Source organism: Dermacentor albipictus, chromosome 1 (assembly GCF_038994185.2).
Source record: "Dermacentor albipictus isolate Rhodes 1998 colony chromosome 1, USDA_Dalb.pri_finalv2, whole genome shotgun sequence".
NCBI lineage: Eukaryota > Metazoa > Arthropoda > Arachnida > Ixodida > Ixodidae > Dermacentor > Dermacentor albipictus.
Genome location: NC_091821.1, coordinates 111,972,639 through 111,995,479, shown reverse-complemented (window position 1 = coordinate 111,995,479; position 22,841 = coordinate 111,972,639). Strand labels below are relative to the sequence as shown.

The following is a 22,841-nucleotide window of genomic DNA, read 5'->3' as shown; positions in this document are numbered from 1 at the left end:
TATCTTTGTGAATTAAAACTTTCACACGGCGTTACATGACTTTTTTCATTGATGTGCATTCGTGCGACTTAACACGCACAAAACACATATGTCCTTAACGTGTTTACCTGAATCCGCTTGTCGCATGGCTCATCCGAGAGACGCCAGTCTCTATGTAGTGCAAAGGGACTCTGGCTGTGAATGTGAACTGTCACTTACGATTAGGGCTGGTGCATACTCATAGAAGGCCGTCACTACAGGGAACAATTGTTCGAGGACACCTGAAGTTTCTTCAAGTGCGACTGTTATTACAGTTTCAATTAAGAGAAAATTAGACGTTCACCCAATCGCAACAATTGCTACGAAGGAAACCCACACGGGTTCCTCGAAAGAAAAGCCTTGCAGTTGAAAAAGAATTCGTCCTGGTCCGGAACTCGTACCCGGGACCACCGCCTTTCCGGGGCAGCCGCTCTACCATCTGAGCTAACTAGGCGGCAAGCAGGTGGCAGGGCGAAGGCGAATTTGTCAACAACGCGAAGCAAAGGCAAGAGTTTGATGTAATTTAAGGCATTTATATATATATATATATATATATATATATATATATATATATATATATATATATATATATATATATATATATAGAACTCGAGTTCGGCAACACACATTATCTGCAAATCAGTGGAACCGCTATGGGAAAGATGGCGCCAAAGTATGCTAACATCAGGATGGCATCGTTAGAAATCCCCTTCCTCGCAAATTCGGCCATAAAACCGATATTTTACAAGCGATTTCTGGATGATATTTTCTTTGTGTGGGCCGACAGTGAACAAAGGCAGTTGTAATTCATTTCCAATTTCAATTCTTTGCACCCGTCTATTTCCTTCACGCACAACTTTTCCCAAGGTAGTGTTCCTTCCCTCGACGTCACTTTGTCAATGCGTGGCGGTCGCATTTCCACGTCCCTGTACAAAAAGCAGACAGATCGTCAGCAATATCTGGATTTCTAAAGTATAGCCGCCCTCCCTCCCCCCACCAGTGGAAAACAAGCATCCCCTACTCCCAGGCTCATAGATACAGAAGAATCTGTTCCGAATCTGCATTTGAGAGACACGCGGAGGGACTGAAATTCGCTCTTGTACGCCAAAAACATCCTCTCCAAGTAGTAGACAATGCAATTGAACGGTCCCTCAGCTTAGATCGAGCACATATAATGGGTGAAATAGTGAGCAAGGACAATACCCAATCCAATCCGAACTTGGTGCTCACGTACACCACCAGTGATCCATGGGCCAATGCCATTATCGACCGGTGTTTTAACATCATGAAACAAAGCAGCTTACTCACTTCTATCTTTCAGCGGCCGCCTCATGTAGTATATGGAAGAGAAAAAATTATCCGACGATTACGATACTCCCTAATGCGAAATTTGAGCGCAGCTCTATACGTGTTTCCATTTCGCGATATTTTGAAGCAAAGAATTTGAGAGAGACATGTAGCAGAGTCGGTAATGGTCGAAAATCTGATCTGCGGATCAAGCGAGCCGGCGTTTATACATGACTCGTCAAAGGTTCCAGTGTGATCGCTGGTGCCGCATGGCTTCTAGAAAGTACTATACAATTCGCATAGCGCATACAATCAGATTAAGAAACAATCTCACACAATAACAACCAAAACAAGCGCGAACGAGACCGACCCAACAGAACCAAACAGGCGCGGGCGAGAGCTGTGGCGCGAGCAGACGATAGTACGAAACGAGCGGATCGGCTGAGACCAGACACGAGTGCGCATCGAGCCGTAAGGAGGGTCCGCATGACACCAGCATCGCGCGCGCACGTCACTGAAGGGGCCGCTCTCATTGGTCTCCGCCATTCGCGGCTCGCGTCCTTCGTCTCCCGCTCCAGCGAAGGGGGGCGGAGCTGGTTACGAGGCCGACGACAACGCCGACGCGAAACCCAGGAACGGACGCCAAAGAGCTGCGCTCTAAAAAATTAAGGGATTTCTTAGCCAGGGCGAGGACACAGAAGCCCAATGCGCTCGAGGGTCGTCCACCGTGTGGAAAGCCTCGCTGCAAGGTTTGTCGTCACATGACAACAACAGACGCAGCTGAGGCATCGAACTCGTTCATTGTATATAAAAGTAATGAACAACTTGACTGTGATTTCAGTAACGTCGTGTACAAAATTCGATGCGAGCAGTGTAAGCAGGAATATATCGCACAAACAGAGACCCTTTTCGCCTGCGGTTCAACAACCACCGTGAGCATGTGAAAAGTCACCCGAATTTACCCTTCTCCAGGCATGTTCAACTGCCATATCACTCCTTTGAACGCGAGGGCGTTGTGCTCTTGCAGCCTCCTTTCCAACACACCCGTTTACGCGAGCAGAGGGAATATTTTTTCATCCATAAACTTGGAACGTACGCTGAAGGAATGAATGAGAGTCCGGGACGGCTGACGTGCCTAAGGGATATGCAGTGGTAGTGGGGAGGGCGGGTACATGTTCTGTACTCGAAAATTGAGACTGCTGAATATTTACGCTAGCAGCGGAGTTGAATACACTTGGTTACTGCAATATTAGCGGTTTTTGTCTATTCGAGCACTGCGCCACCAGGTGGCTGAACCATGCAGACCACTCACGTTTACGCCTCGGCCCCTCCGCCCCAGCGCCTAGTCCGCCTGCGTTTACCCGAATACCACACAAGCTAAAATTCTATTCTGAGGGGCTCATTGCCCCTTCTAGGAATCCTCACGAGCCGTAGTGGTGTCAGTTGCCCGGTGAACATTCGAAAACTGCACCACACGGAGGCTCCCTAAAACTGCAAGCCCAAGGACGTACTCGCTTCATATATATCGAATGCGGAAAGCTGGTCGCCCCCCCCCCCCCCGCAGCACAAATGAAAACTTTCCGCGTATGGCTGTGGCTGTCAGTAAGCCTCTTCTTTTTTGATGACGCCTAGGTCCTTTCGCCGATGACAGCGCCGGCGTCCAACCACCGCTTTCGGCTCATGTTGGACGATGGTGACGCGGTGGCCGCAGCTGCGCACGCGTGGCTCGCGGTTACTCCGCACACCGGCATCCTGTACGTGAGCAATGCGCAGCGGCTGCGCGAATTCAACGCCTCCGAGACAAGCGTGCTGCTCGAGGCCTCGTGGGAGGAAGAGGACGAGAGTGGCCTCGCTCGGCGGCACCTCTACCGCGTGGAAGTGCACATCCAGGAGACCGAAGGTGGGGCACCCTGACTACATGCTGGTGTTGCTAACCTCTGATGATATCATAAGAAGCCAACAAACACTGACACCGAGGACAGCATAGGGGAAATTACTTGTGCTCAATAAATGAAATAAAGCAACGATAAATTAATGGTAATGAAAGTGGATGAAAAAACAGCTTGCCGCAGGAGGGGAACGATCCCATAACCTTCGCGTTTCGCGTGCGATGCTCTACCAATTGAGCTACCGCGGCGCCGTTTCCCCATCCACGTGGGATCGTTCCCCGCCTGCGGCAAGTTGTTTTTTCATCCACTTTCATTACCAATAATTTATCGTTTCTTTATTTCATTTATTAAGCACAAGTAACTTCCACTATGTTGTCCTCGGTGTCAGTGTTTGTTGCCTTCTTATGATATGGCTAATAAAAATCGGGCCCCTCGGTTAACCTCCGTTGTTCTAGTTTAACCACTGATGTGCGATCACCACGATGGTACTCCTAGAACAACTAGCTTTGCAACAAAGTACAGTGTAACCTCGTCACAACGAAGTCGCATCTGACACTAAGATACCTCCGTTATATCCTATATTAGTTATAAACACGTTTGTTACATGCTGATATTGGCAAGAGACATATCCATGCGTTAGCATGAGTACTTCATGGACATTCTGTGGGCTATCTATCTATCGATTTACCTATCTACAACTGTTTATCCATGTACGTTTGTATATTGTATCAAGCCCTTTTCCCGACAACCTGGGTCTATATGTAGTCGATGGTCGAATGGTTAGAGCATCGGGCTGCTGTGGTGAGGAAACAGGGTTTGAGACCAAACGTCCGACCAACTGGAGTCACTGAATACGTGGAAATGTGCTTGTCAATTTTAATGCGACAGCGTTAAGGAGCTCGTGTCGCAGAAAAGCCGGTGTCGTCGGCGTCGGCGTCGTCGGCGTTGGCCGTGAGCGATAAATCCCAGCAGGCACATCATGAATAAAAAACAACTTGCAACATTGGCTGGGTGGGAATCGAACCAGGGTCTCCGGAGTGTGAAACGGAGACTCTACCACTCAGCCACGAGTTCGATGCTTCAAAGCGGTACAAAAGCGTCTCTAGTGAATGCGGTGTTGCCTTAGAAACTAGCTGTTTCTAAGGCTCGGGCGTGCGTCGCTTGCTCAGGCGCACATTTCGTTGCCGCGCCGAGCGCGGCGCTGCTTGACGCTCACCGCGTCCGATGCGGGGCGCGTAGTAGCTGCGCCGTAGCCCACTGTCTTACACCCCTTGGTGGGTCGACGGGAACGCTGTCGCGTTCCACTCTTGAAGGCGAAGCTTAAGCGTCCTCCAATTTTTAAACAAACAAGTGTAGCGCATACATCTCGCGCTGACGATCATGACTGCAAAGTATTACGTTGCTGCCCACCGCCCGAAAACAGCTCAAATTTCAAACCAAACGGCGCGCGCCCTCCCTTTAATTTGAGGAAGCTTGGCTCCCAGCCAGAGTGTCACGGTCACACGCACAAATGCCGCATCGCATTGCGATTTACGTCACGTACTCACCGTGGCTAACCATCCCATGCGGAAGGCGCAACGCCGCCGTTCTAAATGCACCGCGCAGAAAAAAAAAACGGAAGAGAAGAAAAAGCGGGGCTCTCGACGCCACGGTGCGGCCCTCGGCTCCGGCATGGGAGAATGCAGAAAAGGAACGCCGCTTGGGAAGGCAGGGGTACAGAGTCTCTCTGTTGGCAGGGGAGCGCACCTCCAAGCGGCATGGTGAAATGACAGTTAACTTTTTCTGTCACCACCTATAACTAACCAATTTGAAAAATTATTTCGGTGAAACACCCCCTATAGAAATGGTTTTACAGCTTCCTGTGTGCAACCAAAATTTGCAATGGGGCCTGGTTAGAAGCCTTTAAGGAGACTGAGGGCATCGTCGTACATAGAAGCGCACACGAGACAAGGGAGCAACACTTGCGGCCAATGAGGTGGAACTTGCTGCAAGCTAACAGCTCGCAAGCAGTCCCGCGCAGAACGCACCGTGGGCCTATCCACACACCTCACACCTTTCAACAGAATCTGCTGAGCTTTAGTACTCGAAATAATTCCCTCTCAAATATCGAGCTTTTGAAAGAATTTCCTCTTTTATTGCGAGAGCAATTGTATGGACACTCCAAACGCATTTCTGCCGTCGGCGTCGGCGTGAGGTTCCGTATAAAATGCAAGGGCAATGACACCGTCGCGGTGCGTTCTACGCTATATTTGCGAATGAAAGCGTGCGAGGGGAGCCGACGATCGCGGCTCAATCTCGCCTGCGAGAAAGGGACGAATACGATAAGTAAGCCGCCGCCTTCTCTCGCGCGCAAGGCACCCAACGTAGCCAGGCGCCGGACGGAGGGGAAGGGGCGTTCTCTCCGGCTGCAGCTGCGCATGTGGCGGCTGTGCGCGGTCGCGCGGCCGTATCTTGAGAGCGATCTACGTTGCGGGTATAGGGTTGGTAACATCGATGAACGATTGATCTATTACAAGTATCCCGCAAAACGATTCATCTTCGTCGATGTCCGCCTTTCATTTAATCGACTTAATCGATTAGACATGTTCGATTAATCGTTTTCTAGAGTTTGACTGGAGTGGCGCGAAAATTTTGAAATCGTACTAGAATGACGGAGGAACATGAGCAGTGACTATGCGGCTGTGATAGAGCGACTGCCGACTGTTTTTGCGAGTCCTGAGTGATGCCGAGCTGAGCGCTTCCCTTTATTCCCCCCTACACCTCCCACGCCTCCATGTGACCCGAAGGCAAAGGCTTGAAATGTCTTCGCAATTCAAGTCTTACTACAGCAGCCCAGTCGTTGATTGTCGTGTCACAGCAATTCGCGCCGGTTTGGAGCATGTATTTGACATAGCGATGGAGTTCATGTCGACTGCAGCAAATCAATAGCATCCGAGAGTCTATTCTCGCATGCTGGTTTGCGCCGGTTTCACCCAAACAACCCAGCCAATTGACATTCCTTCGCTCTGTAGAAAATAGCATGTGGCTTAAAATCCCAAACCTGTAATTTTCTTTTCCAAGGTGCATATTGCATTTTCTTTCGTATTTTAGTAAGATTTCACCTTGCACTTTTGTCATTTTTCTTACTTCTTGTTTACCTGCACTGTACGAGGATTCACTATAGTGTCATGTAGCTTGTTCAATTCTGCTCGAAGTGCCATTTTATAACATATATTGTTCATCTTTTCAAAGGGTACAAGAGCCAACTGTATTTAGTCTTTAACAAATTAAACTTAACTTTTATAAAACTTTTTACACTTTATACATTTGTATTTCTAACTTTGTTCCACCTCTCAAACATTAAAATACTGTCCTACGAACATAGACAACTGTGTTTTAAACTTTTTAAGGTACACGGTAAAAATTTCGACTAATCATTTAATTGATAAAAATCCCTGCATCGAAAGCGATGAAAGGCGAAAATGATGAGTGATTAATCATTAATCGAATAAAAAAATAAACGACCATCTCTAGTTGGGGGCAAAGTCTAGGTACGTCGCCAGCTCGTATCTTTGTGCGTGTTGTGTGTCCTCGCCACTTGCTTTGCGTTGAAGCGATAGACAGCACGAATGTCACTTCGCTCGCTGCTGCTGCCGCGTTTCCTCTCGCCAGCACTTTAACAGCGAGTGTTCGCAGTCATCGAGTATGATGTGTTCATGTTTGCAATGCGTACTAACACCATGCTTATTAATTTAGTTAGCAAGCGAATGTTTACAAGTTGATTCGGCCGATAAAAGTACTATCGTTACTTCGTATGGCTGTCTGTTAATTTTCTATCGCAATCGATGCTTCGCCTTTCGGGCGAAGTTGCGTCTTTTTTGTTATAGCGGGGTCCACAATGCCATGAACTTCTCAGGGAGTCATTCAATGAACTGTGAATGGCTCCCTATGAGGTGTCACTTTCTTGTGCATATCATCTGCGATGGATGCGTTGACGGTGCCTTTGCAGGTGCGGATCAGTAGCGCATTGTCAGACGACAGTGTATATGGAGGCTTAGACCTAGCTACTTAACACATACGGAAAAACTCCAAATACGCTTGCTAATTTTGTACTCTCCATGCATTCTTTTGTATGCCTGGCAGATAGCGTCCTCTAACTTTTTATTACTTATTTCTATAAACTCTCTAATATGCTACATTGCTCTTACAAAGACTCCGTCAAGTAAACGAGGGGACGGTGAATCATATCGAGATTACGCAGATACACGAGCGAGTATGCCTAATATGTGATGGAGGTGGTAACGTGTATTTAAAGACTATTGGGATAGCGACAATTAAGGGGATGAATGACTACACCTGTGCACGCTAAAGAGCCTTGGGAGAGATCTTTACCAGAAACAAATTATTGTTTGGGTATGAAGCATTTGTATGAGCTGGTTATGCAGACAAAAAGGCGAAAGGGAAGAGAAATACGTAAATATTTTGGCACATGATTAACTAAGGTACTAGCGCTCATTCTTATTTTTAATTTTTTTATTTTACAGATGACCATCACGCAGAACAGTGCGGTAAGTACCAATAAGCTAAACAGATATTTGATCTTTCGTCATCTCAATAAATATCAATTAAAGCAGGGTTTAGCGGCTTCATATTTCAAAGTGAACAGAAAAAAAGCGATTTTCTTTCTTGCAATAGCAGTTTCCTTTTTCTTTTTTACGCATAGATTGCAAGTGTTGAAGCATTTAATTACATGCTACAAACTTGTATCTTCGTGGATTGAAGAAAATGTAGCCATTATACCTCGTATACCTCGGGTTCAACACAGGCTGGCAGAATAAAACACTTAAGAGCTGAACTATCGCATGTGGTGCGCATCGTTTCGGCGAATATTGGATTCTGCGCCAACTCAAGAAAAACATCACAAAAGTGCGTCAACTTGTGCAGTACAGGCTTAAAGTAAAACAGCTTTGTGCCTAGAACTGGATTCGTATCCCGGAAGGAAAATGCCCTTTAAAGGGGCACTGAAGGCAAATATTAAGTGGGCCTAGATTGAAAGACTAGGCTCCTGCAAGAAGCAATTGTTCATTTGTAACAAAAACAGAGCTTTTTTAAAAGAAAAAAAAAAACGACTTCAATAGAAAATCGAAGCGACGCCATCTGTTGTCGACTATGTTACCTCTTATGTGGGACGTAGGCACTTCTGATGCACAGAGAACCGCCGCGACGAGTGGTGGGTCGCAAGCACTATTCTTCCACCGTGGTCGCAAGTGGTGGGACGGGCGAGGCGGTGGCAATCGACCGCCCTGCCGGCTCCGGCCGTCGAGGCTCAAGTGACCGTAACCGGTAACCTGAACCCAAGCCCAGCCGCTGAGCGAGTCGCGCAAGCTGAACACCGGCACCCGTCAAGCAGTTAGAGTCTACAAAAGACACAGCAAAGGCATGGAGGGCAGTCACGTGGAGACGATGTCGAGTCCTCCGCTCTGGTGCGGGCGGTTCAAATTGAGGAGTAGCAGCGGAACCTTCGACGGCAATTTCCTACGCAATAAATTTGTATATTGACACAGAGAAAACGATGACAGGCTTCTAGAAGAATACTCTGATGGTCTAACTCGACTTCGACTCAATATTTTCGTGTAGAGTTCCTTCAAGCACCTAATAGGTATTCGAGCGAAACCTTTCATAAAATAATTTTCGTCATCATTAATGTAAGGCAGAGTGTTTAGCCGTGATATATTCACTTACACGCTATTCTGCCGTGAATGGATGCAACTCAAGAAAATACTCTGTCGAAGGCTGCATATCCTGGGCCGAATTCACAATGCTTATTGTCTATCCCCCCTCCTCCCCCCACCCCCAATTTTATCATATCTCCGACTACTCCTTACTCCACCTTGACATCACATTGTTCAACGCAGCGAGGAGGGGCGCAGCAACATTTAAAAGCCCAAATCAGAAAGGATATTTTTTTTTACAGGAAAAACTTGCGATCAACTTTTCCCGCAGTTAAATGTGCAATTTTCGCTCACTTTGCGCGAGAAAGCATCTTAAAAGCCACTTATCAGTACTCTCGCCGTGCAAAGGAAAAAAAAACAAAGTTAGGGCATGAATAAAAAAAAAACGCATTGTCATCATCTCGAAATCAATCTCAGAGTGTAGGTCAGAACCGTAACTAAATAAAGCATTTTGACCCCCACCACCTGGGTCCTTTCTATTCGGAATGTTGCGTGTCAACTCCAACATCTTCAATCAAGACATCGGGATATTCTCATTTATCGGGACGCGCGTTGCACAAGAAAGGCACGCGAAGTCAGAAATACAGGAAAATAAAAGTAAAATCAAGTGGTTGCTCCCTGGAATCGCAGAAAATGGTGGGGGTGTTGCCACACCGACCTGAGCTTGCGCGTCACGGTGCACCCGCTGCGATGCCTGTCTAGACGGCAGTGGTAGCGCTATAGCGTCGCGACTCAGCGAGAGGAAGCGCTACTATAGTATCACCATTAGTTACTGTATAGTGCAAAACATCATTGATTTGACTCCGGCTAATTCGATATTTCGGTTCATTAGAACTCGATCGAAGGTTGGGGCGGCGCCCATGCATTTATATGGGACAAACTTTCGTTATTTCGATCCCGGAATCGGCCCCCACGGACTATTTTGAACTTGACTGGTTGGCATGAACACGCCTGGCCCAAATGGTGACCCCTATCGTGAACCCAACAACTGAAACGTCTGTCTTGGCGGCGCTAGGGGACAGTGAATGCATCGAAGAAATGTTACCTCCCACCGTAATCCTAATTCCGCCAAAATATTTCTAAACAGCAGGCCCAAAACGGCTATTTTTGTCATAGCGTAGGAAGATTTTCAAGCGAAAACGACAGCTCACAATGACTTATTACTCGTTTTTGCCCGTTTCCAACACGAACATTTCCTTTTCAGAGAAAATTGGTAAATTGCCTGCGCGGGTGCAGTCAAACACGAAACCGTGTTTGCAACGTTAGCAACAGCCTATACCGTCAGTATAACTAACTAGTATAAGAACGCTGCTCTGGAGGCAGCATCGTCGCCATTGTCATAACAAAATCGTCAAAAAAAGAAGTTCTCGCGTAGCAAGCCGACAATGAGGCGCCGCTTACAGTCTGTTACAAAATATCATTTAGCAGATAAGTTATTTTACATGCTAAGCTAGAGGAAACAAAGCCGCATCAGGTGTTTTCGGTATTCCTGAGAATTACATGCGTTGCAGGATGAAATAGCACAGTGGTTGGCCTAGCCGTGAACCACCATTATCGTGTATTGTAGTGTCGTTCGATAAATCCGAAATATCATATTAAATGCCAATCGCATGTAAGATGGGACCAAAGGACACACAATCACACACACGCAGCGCTGAGTTTCAACAATTATTTGAAACAATCATTAAAGCGAGATCAAATCCCAGCCACGGCGCCTGCATTTCAATGGGGCCGAAATGCGAAAACACCCGTGTATTAAGGTGCACGTTAAAGAACCCCAGGTGGTATAAATTATTCCGGACTGCCCCACTACGGCGTGCCTCATAATCATATCGTGGTTTTGGCACGTTAAACCCCATAATTTATATTTTAACAATTTCATTGTTGTAAGTCAGCTTTGTGTGTGTCTATCTGTGTCCTTTCGTTCCATCTTAGATGCGCTACGCGAATGGCATTTAATATGACGCACCAACAAGCCTAACGTGCTAACTTAGGCGAAATATCAAACGCGCAATGGATTGCACGGAGTACGACATGTTGTGGTTCATAGACAGTGTTAAATTTGCTGTCCGTGTCCGTGTAGATTACGTGTAAATAAATTTTTACGCTTTGAAGGTAAACTTCGGTTTCGCTTTTTTCTTTTTTTTTTCTGATTGCCAGAATCGGAGGCACGCTACATTTTTTCTTCTAAAAATGTCGCGTGCGCCTTCCGTGCGTCTTGGATTTCTACTTTATTTAGGAGCTTTAATGACATTTTAAAATTATTTTTCTACTTTTAGCCCATCAAAACTGAGTGCGTGTTAGATTCAGAGGTGTGTCAGAGTCAGGCAAATACGTACTGCCAAATGAAACAGCACTGCGATTGGCAGTTTTTTTTTCTTCTTCTTTAATTCGACCCGCTTCATAATTTGGTCAGTTCGTCGGTCCTAGCTGTCAAGGTCGAATTAGTGGCAGTCGACTGTACCACATGTAGTGTCACTTTATGTCGGTGCGCAAGCTGCTACTGAAGAGGTTGATTAGGAGAGGATGAGCAGTCGACCACCGTGTTGAACTACGGTTAATTGCCTCTGACTACGCTGCTTTCAAACAAACGAGCTGAAATCGTCCAGGCTGTTTTGAATGTCACCTCTCTAATAACATTCTGAATATTACACAGACATATTGAAATGTGTTTAAGGTATTGGGATATTAATCATGAAGATTGCTTGCTTTGGTTAAGGAACATTCTTGAAAATATATCTAGGTACGCAGCAGAAGAAATGTTTCTACTTATTTTAGATACACTGGGCTTTCTTGCAAACCAAAAGAACTGTGGCTGGGATCATCCCTTAAAAAAAAAAAAGACTAAGCTAGAGACTCAGATTTTGACTAGTTTTCTTATACAAACTTATTAATGAACACAAAAGTTCGGCAGCAAACCTCTTTCTTTTGGTTCAGTGGCGCCTCAGATATTCGGGAACGACTCACATAAAGTTGTTTTTCGAAGGTTCATCAATTACTGAGGCAATATTCCTGAAGCCCTCGAAAATATGGTTTTTGTTCCAGAAAAGTCAGTCCAGGACGCCTTTGCAGTACATGTAATATCCAGCACTTTTTCTTCCGTTAGCTTCTCGAATTGTTCGTTTCACATTCCCTTGCCTTCTCGTTCTTACTTCCGGCAGATACTCAGAAACACCGTGCTCAGAAGTCTGCATTTGCAATTATGTTGTTGTCCGTCCTGCTCAACACCGTACCATAAGCACTGCTGGTGGGCTATTTTGGGCATATTCAAGTTCTGTCATATTGTAAAGTTCTGTAATAGCGGCATTTTGAGCCAACCAGAAAGCCCATAGCAGCCCTGTGGGTCAATCAAAGCTGACAAGATGACGAATTCGACAATGTCCAGAGTAGTACCCCTGGTGTGACACCGAGTGCTTCAAATACTTTTTTTTATAACATTGCCCCATGATTACGATAACTAACGACACGCTACACAGAAGTTTTCACAGCAGGTCATAGAACACAGAGCAAAATGAATTATGAAAATTGAGCCACACTTAAATCCAAGTTGTCGCTAAGAGAAAATTCAAAATACAAGCAAAAAAAAATATGCAGGTCCCGCACACAGTAGGAATCGATGTAAGCGAAGCTTTCCGTGCTGGATGCCTTGATTGACGATAATTAGCGTTGATTTTGACCGCTAAAGCTTAATTTCTTCAATGTTAAGGCTAACACGAGAGTGGTGAGTTGATGTTAAACGTTACCTTGCGTGCACCGCTGCTGTTTGTCTGCGTAGGGCACAGAACACACAGGGAGAGGTGTTTGCTTGAGGCGTTGTTGTGCGCCATATTTCATAACCTCTGAGAGGGTTGAGCATAGTCTTTGCCTCAGATGGCACATCGCATAGTGGCAGAACGGGAAATAAATCTGTTGTTGAAAGTTAGCGCTGGGTGTCAGATGTGCCTTTCTGTTGTTCTTGTTCAGCTTGCGCTACAACAAAATAAGATATGCCGTACCAACAAGCCCCTATACCTATCCGTATCGGCTTCCACGAGGCGGTCGTTGGCGCACCAAAGTGATGCCAGGTCGTTCCCGTAGTTGCAACGCCTCGCCCGTGGCCCTGCAATACTTAAAATGGTTGTAAAACCTAATGCCGTAGCTTTATTGCTCAATACTTGCAATGTCGTGCGAGCGTAAATCGCACATTACATTTTTAACCAATCATCATAGCATAACCAAAACCATCGCATCGAGGCGATGCCGTGGTCGCCGCTCAACAAGCTTTTCACGGCGTTTTTAATTTGTTCGAAGACTCGTTTGTGTTCTGGGTCCGCCCATAGAGGCGCTCGTAAAATAAAACAAAACAGTTGGGGGCTATAAGAAAAACAAAAATGGCACACAAGTGGAATGGTGATAACCGGTGATAACTATTCAAAACCAATGGCAACATATACAGGGTGTTTCAGCGAACACTTTCAAATTTTAAAGGTTGCCTGTGGTATCCTGTGGCAGATAGCGCCATTCTAGTTTATGAGCCGGTCTACTCGAAGCGGCGGACACTACTTTCACCAAAAATTGAAATGCAAAATCCACTAATTAGCAAGAATTCACTCATTAACTTTTAGCTAATTATCTTATGACCCATATAGCAGTGGACTTCGCAAGGCGGATCCACTTGGAACGAATTCTCAGAACGACACCAGTTTCGAGATATAAATTCCCGAACTTTGCGGAGAAATGCATTGGCGTTCCAATTACTTGTGTGCTTCAGTGCATGAAACGACGTTTTGGTAACAAATTAACTGCAACGCCAATGCATTTCTCCGCAAAGTTCGGGAATTTATATCTCGGAACTGGTCTCTTCTTGAAAATTCGTTCCAGGTGGATCCGCCTTGTGAACTCCACGGCTAGAATTTGTGAATTGCTATGTGGGCCATACTATAATTAGTTATAACTGAATTAGTAAATTTTTATTAATTAGCCGATTTTGCATCTCAATTTCTTGTGCAAATATTGTCCGCCGCTTCGAGTAGACCAGCTAGCTCATCAACTGGAATTGTGATATCTGTCCCAGGCAACTTTTAAAGATTTTTGAAAGTATTCGCTGAAACACCCTGTATAGGCAAACAAATGCTTCCTGCCATAAATGTCGAAGAGTTGTTATTTATTTTATTTAGTCATGTCACCATTTCTTCGGGAAATTTTCTCAGGGTGGAGAAAATGACAGATAATTATTTTACATAGAAGTAGCACAAATTGCAAGTAACAAAATTACACTAAAAACAATGTTGACATCATTAGGGCGTATACTGAGCATTAAAAATCTAATAGTAAATAAACTTATCTCTAAATCCTTACACAAAGAGCATTTTTTAAGCCTCTTTAATTAAAAATTGTCAACGCAGAAAATTGCCAAGCACCACACCAGCTTTCACAGCCAGTAGGCGGAGCCACAAGAGGACGTGCTAGGCGCCATTTTTAAATGACGCGTAGCGCCCAGGCGCGTATATGAGGTTGTCACTTGGTGGAAAGATGTGCCATATGGAATGGATGCTAGAATATCTAAGCGTCAAAATAAACAAAAAAAAAAAACTCGATTTCTGACCGATCTTATTACCTGTCGTTGGCGCACAGTTGTTTGTTGAACCATTTAGGACTTCTCAGTATATCGCCTGTCGGCGGTACTCGGGGAAACGTTCTGAAGCTGTAGGCACGTCTTCGAAGTTCCTGTGAAAAGTACTTTTTCCCCCTTTATTTCCCTTTTTTTCCCACAGTAATGAAATTCATATGTGCTTTTGAACGCCTGGTAACCTGCGCTGTTGTTCCTGTGCAGAGGGGCGCCTGTGCGGTCAGCAACTAAGCGAGACTCAGTGCTTGGCGTCCTGCGGTCCAGGCACGGTGGACGGCCGCTGCCGCTGGCGCCATGGCTCTAACGGGCGCCACCTCTCTACACGTTACAGCACCTGCACTGGGGATCCAGAGAGTTGTCCAGATAGCATCTGCGACGAGCTGGAGCTTATGCAGCCCTCGCTATGTCCACAGGATTGTGCAGAGCACGTCGTCGGCGAGGCTGTGGCAGGGCCGTCCGGCAAAGGAATCGAGAAGGCCATGGGCATTTGTTCGTGCGCCTCGGCCGAGAGTTGCACATGCACCAAACTGCCCGCCCGTCCTGACAGCCGCGACAGTGTGCTTGTCGCCCACCCATGGCCGCCAAGTGCCCATGATGACAGACAGCGTTCATTTGGCCACCAGCCTGCAATTACTGACCTTGGGCGGCGGCCAGGTGAGTCCTGGCCGCACGTTTGCCCATGTTTGGCCTTAGATATGTGCCTCTTGGGCGGATTGGTTTCCGTCACAGCGATGTTTTTCGTCTTTCTGTTTCTTTAAGCTGCAGTGTAATGCGCATGTTACTCTGTTACACTGTTTATAAATAATAGGTCTTCCTCCGCGTTCTCTAGAAGGGGGTGAGGCGTGTTTTATTCTGTACAGAGACAATAATGTCATAAATACACAGGTTTATAATAGATACAAGTTTGTTTTCGTTTTCTTTCTTTTTTCCTTTTTTAATGCAGAAGGAACATGTGCAGTTTCATTTACAACAACAGTTGGTCGTCAACAGCCAAATAGACTGTTGGTTTTCCCTATAGGCTCTTAGTTAACAATAACCTTATAGGCTAGCTACTAGTTTTACGATTGGAATTTTCACTAGAGAACAAGGTCAACAGCAGTGCTCTCTTTAGAAAAGGAAGCACGCAAAAAGAAAAAGGTGCAGGATGAGACCATTTGTAGCATGCAGCTTTGCTTACTGCACTAAGCTTTGCTTTGTTCTTGTGTTCCCAGCATTGACTGTATTGTTTCGCTGTAGATGCGAGTAAAGCTGACGGCAAAAGAATTTGATGGGTGGCTGTCACCACCAGTGGTCTTAACCATGGGCACAATCAGGAAACCAGGAGAAGACAGGAATATACTTGCCCACCTCCTTTCCCCTACCCTTTTCTTTTGTGAATCATGTTTGATGTTTACACTCTTCCTAAGTTAGTTGAATGCATGTGTGCAGAGCCTGGTGGTTCGGTGGCACCTGCTGCTGCAGGGTCCTGTGGTGCTGGTTGTGTGGCATCATTGTGCCTGGCTGGCCTGCTTGTATCAGCCCTTGCAGTGGCTGCACTGGTGGTGCTTGTACGAAGGCAGCGTGTGGCAGCCAAGCACAAGTACCTAGGCTCTAGAGCTTCGCTGTCAGTGCCCTCAGACTACATTGACAGCCGCAGCACCACTTCGCCCGCTGCACCTGATGCCGCTGTGCAGGCCTCTACACCACACACTGATTCCGTAGCAGGATCACCATTTTCCAAGCTGCAGGCAAGTTGCATGCACAGCAGGAGCAGAGCAGACGTGGCACTCTTGCAGAAGGCTGGTGGGGTGCCCTGGGAAAAGTTGTGGTACAGAGAACAAGATTGGTTTACTTGCTGCTGTTGTAATGGTGTAGATGCATGCAGAAACAAAGGAAGCCTTGTTTCGTATGATATTGTTGCTGTACTTGTTCAGCCATTTCTCTAGTTGTTGTTCTTTATAATCAGCTGTTACGTAGCAAAGAGGTACATCTGTAATGTTAGTTGCTGTGTGCTATTTTGTCCTATGTTGTGTGCGAGCCTTATCTGGATTTGTTGACAAAGTTCCATGAATCCATGGGCTGGGTGTCTGTATTGGCAAGCACTGATGCAAAGAAGGCTTCCATTTTCATGTTTACTTGCGGGGAAAAGGGCATTTCTTTCTCCTACCTATTTAAAGTAGGCTGCAACAACAATTGAAAACTTGAAACTGGGGTTTGTTGTCTCTGTTTGTTTGTCCATCTGTTCTTTGCATTAAAGGGACGGACAACTGGCCAGAAAGTGTTGGGAGGTGTTGATGGAAATGAAATGACCTTGATTTATAGCATTAGAATACAGCATGCTGTTTGCAATTTAAGTAGGAATTATAACCCTACAGCTAGAATAGAACTGGCAGAACTTTCGAAGTTAATCAACAAGCGTAAGACAGCTGACATAAGGAAGTATAATATGGATAGAATTGAACATGCTCTCAGGAACGAAGGAAGCCTAAAAACAGTGAAGAATAAACTAGGAATTGGCAAGAATCAGATGTATGCGTTAAGAGACAAAGCCGGCAATATCATTACTAATATGGATGAGATAGTTCAAGTGGCTGAGGAGTTCTATAGAGATTTATACGGTACCAGTGGCACCCACGACGATAATGGAAGAGAAAATAGTCTAGAGGAATTCGAAATCCCAAAGGTAACGTCGGAAGAAGTAAAGAAAGGCTTAGGAGATATGCAAAGGGGGAAGGCAGCTGGGGATGATCAGGTAACAGCAGATTTGTTGAAGGATGGTGGGCAGATTGTTCTAGAGAAACTGGCCACCCTGTATACGCAATGCCTCATGACATCGAGCGTACCGGAATCTTGGAAGAACGCTAACATAATCCTAATCCTTAAAAAAGGGGACGCCAAAGACTTGAAAAATTATAGACCGATCAGCTTACTGTCCGTTGCCTACAAACTATTTACTGAGGTAATCGCAAATAGAATCAGGAACACCTTAGACTTCTGTCAAGCAAAGGACCAGGCAGGATTCTGTAAAGGCTACTCAACAATAGATCATATTCACACTATCAATCAGGTGATAGAGAAATGTGCGGAATATAACCAACCCTTATATATAGCTTTCATTGATTACGAGAAAGCGTTTGATTCTGTCGAAACCTCAGCAGTCATGGAGGCATTACGGAATCAGGGTGTAGACGAGCCGTATGTAAAAATACTGAAAGATATCTATAGTGGCTCCACAGCCACCGTAGTCCTCCATAAAGAAAGCAACAAAATCCCAATAAAGAAAGGCGTCAGACAGGGCGATACGATCTCTCCAATGCTATTCACAGCGTGTTTACAGGAGGTATTCAGAGACCTGGATTGGGAAGAATTGGGGAAAAAAAGTTAATGGAGAATACCTTAGTAACTTGCGATTCGCTGATGATATTGCCTTGCTTAGTAACTCAGGAGACCAATTGCAATGCATGCTCACTGACCTGGAGAGGCAAAGCAGAAGAGTGGGTCTAAAAATTAATCTGCAGAAAACTAAAGTAATGTTTAACAGTCTCGGAAGAGAACAGCAATTTACAATAGGCAGCGAGGCACTGGAAGTGGTAAGGGAATACATCTACCTAGGGCAGGTAGTGACGGCAGATCCAGATCATGAGACGGAAATAATCAGAAGAATAAGAATGGGCTGGGGTGCGTTTGGCAGGCATTCTGAGATCATGAACCATTGCCATTATCCCTCAACAGGAAAGTGTATAATAGCTGTGTCTTACCAGTACTCACCTACAGGGCAGAAACCTGGAGGCTTACGAAAAGGGTTCTACTCAAATTGAGGACGACGCAACGAGCTATGGAAAGAAGAATGATAGGTGTAACGTTAAGGGATAAGAAAAGAGCAGATTGGGTGAGGGAACAAACGCAAGTTAATGACATCTTAGTTGAAATCAAGAAAAAGAAATGGTCATGGGCAGGACATGTAATGAGGAGGGAGGATAACCGATGGTCATTAAGGGTTACGGACTGGATCCCAAGGGAAGGGAAGCGTAGCAGGGGGCGGCAGAAAGTTAGGTGGGCGGATGAGATTAAGAAGTTTACAGGGGCGGCATGGCCACAATTAGTACATGACCGAGGTTGTTGGAGAAGTATGGGAGAGGCCTTTGCCCTGCAGTGGGCGTAACCAGGCTGATGATGATGATGATGATAATTTTAAATTGTCAAAGACAGTCTCGAAAACCAGTAAGTGGCGAGGCCTGGCAGTGAAATCTTGCTACTTCAGATGTAGTCTATGAGATTTCTGTACGTAAATTGGTTGTTATTAAGTACAACATAATTATTGCTTAAAATTGCTGTTGCTAGATTATTTGACGCTTTCGCATTATTCTATGCTTCGGAAATGAAAAGTGCACGCATGGCTACAGCAACATGCTGAACTACGAATCACGTGTAGAAGCATCGTTTTGTTTTCGATCCGATTGGTTTGATTTTGACTGATTAAATAACAAAGCAGTTGGACAGGAAACCACAAAAACACATAGCGACTATCGCAGAAATACTTTAACACTCCAGTAAATATGAATAGCAGGAGCATTCACTTGATGAGCGAAATAATACTTTCTTACAGTTACGGCCGCATTTGTCGTCTGCCTCCCACTAATGCTGGCGTATAATCACTATTGCGCACACCAATCACCGTTTCCAGCATGCTTCCAGTGAACGACTACATGTTCACATCAGATAGAAAAATTTGGAGAAAAAATTTTGCACGGCGTTCTCCACGTTGCCACTTCAGGATTAGACGCTCTGACTGGTATGGTAAGCTTTCCAATGCTATAATAAAATAGGTACCCTGAAAATTGGTTGTCAGTCTGTTTAAGCCATCATCGTCAGTTCACCTTCTTATCTTCATCAGCATCAAAAACAACTTTGCCCACCACTGCCACTGGAGATTAAACTCGTGCCTCTTCAGTAACGTGCAATTGTGAGCCGGATGCATTAACCACTGAGCTTTTATGCTTGGCAATTTCTGTAGGGTTTCGTGCACTATGCAGGCCCTGAGAGTGGTCTGTGTATGTATTTCGGAGGCCCCGACTGGTGATACTGTAACAGATAAAGGCGACATTGTGCACACATCAAAGTAGTTGTTCTTGAGAAGATAGTATTGTCGAATGTTATGGAACCCCAGAGGGTCAAAATTAATCCAGAGTCCCCCACTACATACAGCATGCCTCATAGCCATATATGGCTTTGGTATGTAAAACCCCAGAATTTAATTAATGAAGGTGTTGACTCTGAGAGCCTGCTGCTATAGCAGTAAATCAGTTCAGGCTCAGAGGAATCACTGAAGTTGACCTGATAATTTTTATATGTATTTATTTTATTATAACATAGTACATGTAAAACACACACAAAATGAATGGGCCAGCATGACACCTTAACATATGTCTACAGTGTAGTACACAAAGTGAACTTCAAGTAAATTTTATTCAGCAAAAACTGTCTATTTTGCATGTTCACTGACAGATGGTAGCCTACAAATGATAACAAGGAACGTATAAAGAAAAAAAAAAATTTATGCAGGTCCAACGTACATCTTGGAATCTTTGTGAAGTGAAGCTTTTGTGAAGTATTTAATCAATAGCCATAAATTTGCCCATTTCATTCCTACGTCTTTGGCATAATAGAAACTGGAGTGCGCACATGTGCTCTCACGCACCCGTTCCATGCAATGTGACACACGTGGCGATAATCTCAAAGAGCTAGTTGGCATTGGCATAATAGAAGTATACATGTGATTGTGGCCTAATGGTTAGAGCATCGGGCTGCTGTACTGGGAGACGGAAGTTCAATCCCACTATCGGGCTCATAATTCAATTCTTTTTAACTGTGAGCTATTCGGCAAGACAGCAGCAGCACCCCGCATCCACAGTTAGGAAAGTCCAGGAAGGTTAAAAAAAAAAGCTTCGCTTTAAAAAGAAAAATATCCTACTTCATAACACCGAGAAAGCTAATATTAAGCGAATGTTAGGTGATAATCTAGTGCATGTTTCATGCCTGTCAAGAAAAGCCATTTTATCATCCTATAAACAAACTGAAGACTGGCCAATGCAACAAGAACCCTCTTTTTTTGTGTGTGTGGTATGCTCCTCCTAACTCATGTACATGCGTATTGTGGTGCTGTAGAAGCATGGGAGCACCGTTAAAGGCTGGTGAACCAGTGCACTTCCTTAAGTGTAATGCTTCTGTCTTTTTCCAGCTGCATGGTTAGTGTGTGCATGTTAGCGAAAACATATAACATTCTTTCTTTCTTTAATTTCTGTACTTTGCCTATCTGATAAATTAAATGACTTTCGTTGATAGTAAATGGGTATCCATTACATTGCACACTTAGGTTTGTTTCGTTTTTCACTTTCGTAGAGCGATGCAGTTGGCAAGTTGCAGTTCCTTCTTCGCTGTTCTTTTTGTTCTTGTTATTAACTCGTTGCCGCCATGATAGCTGATAGCAAGTATGTCAACTTATATGTTGGTACCGAAAAATAAAGCTTTTCTGTCAATAAAATGTACTTGAAGATCGACATTTCTCTTATGTACCTCTTTACTATCCTCTTGAGTTTTTGCACTGCTCATAACCATGAATTAGTACCAGCTAACTCGGTCTTTTTTTTGTGTGTGTGTGTGCTATTGTCCATCCTGTCACCTAGTAAAGCTACTAGAAGTCATTGCTAAATTCTTCTATGAGGCAAAATATATTACTCTTTCCATTTGCGCACTCTAGTAGTAAAATATACAGTAGAACCTTGTTCATACGTTTTGAAAACTAAAAATAAAAGCCGCGAGAAAAAACTTACCGACCGGGAAAACGCACGGTCCCAAATAACTAAAAAAAATTGACAGACTCAACTATTGACATCTATGCAATGCGAAGCGAAGCGTCGTGCAGATTGTTGCGGCACATGACGCTGACACGTGTCGAGCTGGTGTTGCTCCGGCAGCCAGAAACGCATTTTGTTGTTTTCCCATCGCGTAGTGTTTCAAGATGGCGACGGCAAACCGAAATGAAATCGAGCTGGTGGGCGACGCCGGATGCCGCCAAACCGAAACATGATGCCCACATCGCGCAGCTTGCAGCAGGAAACAGCAGCGCATTTTGATTATTGCGTACCAAAAGCACGCTGTACGCTACCAATGACACTATGCAGCACACACTGTAAAACGGATAGGGCAAGATGCTTATCGCACTAAGTTTGGCGGCAATAGCTGTGAATGTGGCGTGCAACAACACGGGCAGAGATTTGATGGTACCGAAATAAGAAACTGTGCGCGCAACAAATTCTTTCAGGTTTGCAAACTATTCAGACATAAGACCTCTGTTGAACTGTAGAAAGTTCTCTTTCTGACAATTGTAGTTCAAAAGGCTGCTTGACTGCAGTTCACAAGTTTCAGCTGAAACTGCTCCAGACGCCTGTCGGCATTGCAGGTAGAGGGATTCTGGAATATTTTCATTTCCTCTCTGATCGCTTTTCAGCATTGCAATAATGAAACTACCTGAGAGACTATGCACTATTGGTGGACTCAGTCATGCCATTTACGCAGATGATATTACATTTTGGGTCACAAGAGGCTCTATGGGGGAACAACAAGATGTCTTACAGGAAGGTGTCGATTTCACGGAGACATATCTCAAAGCGTGCGGCCTCTCCTGTGCCCCTGAAAAATCAAAAGTGCTTGTACTGCACAGAAGGAGAGGTCAACCACCACCTTCAATGCCCAACTCTGAAGTCGAATTTAATGGCCAGAGCAGGCTCGGCCATCCTTCAGAAGCTTCAAATCACCATCACTCAAGTCATACATCTGGTGAAATGAGTGGCAAGCAAACTATGTGGGCTCAAGGAAGAAGATGTTCTAAAACTAACACAGGCCCTAGCCACCAGCCGCATCATTTACAGCACTCTGTATTTGGGACTGAAGAACGTGGAAAAGAAGAAGTTGAACAATGTCTTTAACAGAGAAGCTGCTCCAACTGGGCATTCATAACACCTGGGAGGAGATAGCAGAAGCTCACAGAGTCAACCAAATCGAGTGACCCAATCTAACAAAACCTAGTAGAGCCACCCTGTGCCGACTTGGATACACAGAAGGGCTCGAGCTATACAATGAACACAAACGCATACCTCTCCAACTCGGAGAGTGTATTACAGTTGCTAATATACCTCGCAACAGGCACCCGATGTACCACAAGGGCAGACGAGAGGCAAGAATCAGAGCACTCAAGAATGCCTACGAGAAAGGCGCCACAACAAGTACGTTGATGCCGTTCGATACCCGAGGAGTATGGCACACACGGTGAGAGTCGCAGACAGAACAGGA

The 22,841-nt window shown here is 45.1% G+C and overlaps 1 protein-coding gene across 1 annotated transcript in view; it reads left to right on the top strand.

The window, feature by feature from the left end:
- Positions 1–22,841, top strand: part of LOC139049438 (proto-oncogene tyrosine-protein kinase receptor Ret-like) — a 379,568-nt gene that overhangs the window by 312,800 nt on the left and 43,927 nt on the right. The window contains exons 8-11 of the mRNA XM_070524812.1: positions 2,938–3,205; positions 7,718–7,741; positions 14,718–15,167; positions 15,942–16,240. Of these exons, the coding sequence (XP_070380913.1) occupies positions 2,938–3,205; positions 7,718–7,741; positions 14,718–15,167; positions 15,942–16,240 (1,041 nt within the window). The remainder of the gene's footprint in view (positions 1–2,937; positions 3,206–7,717; positions 7,742–14,717; positions 15,168–15,941; positions 16,241–22,841) is intronic.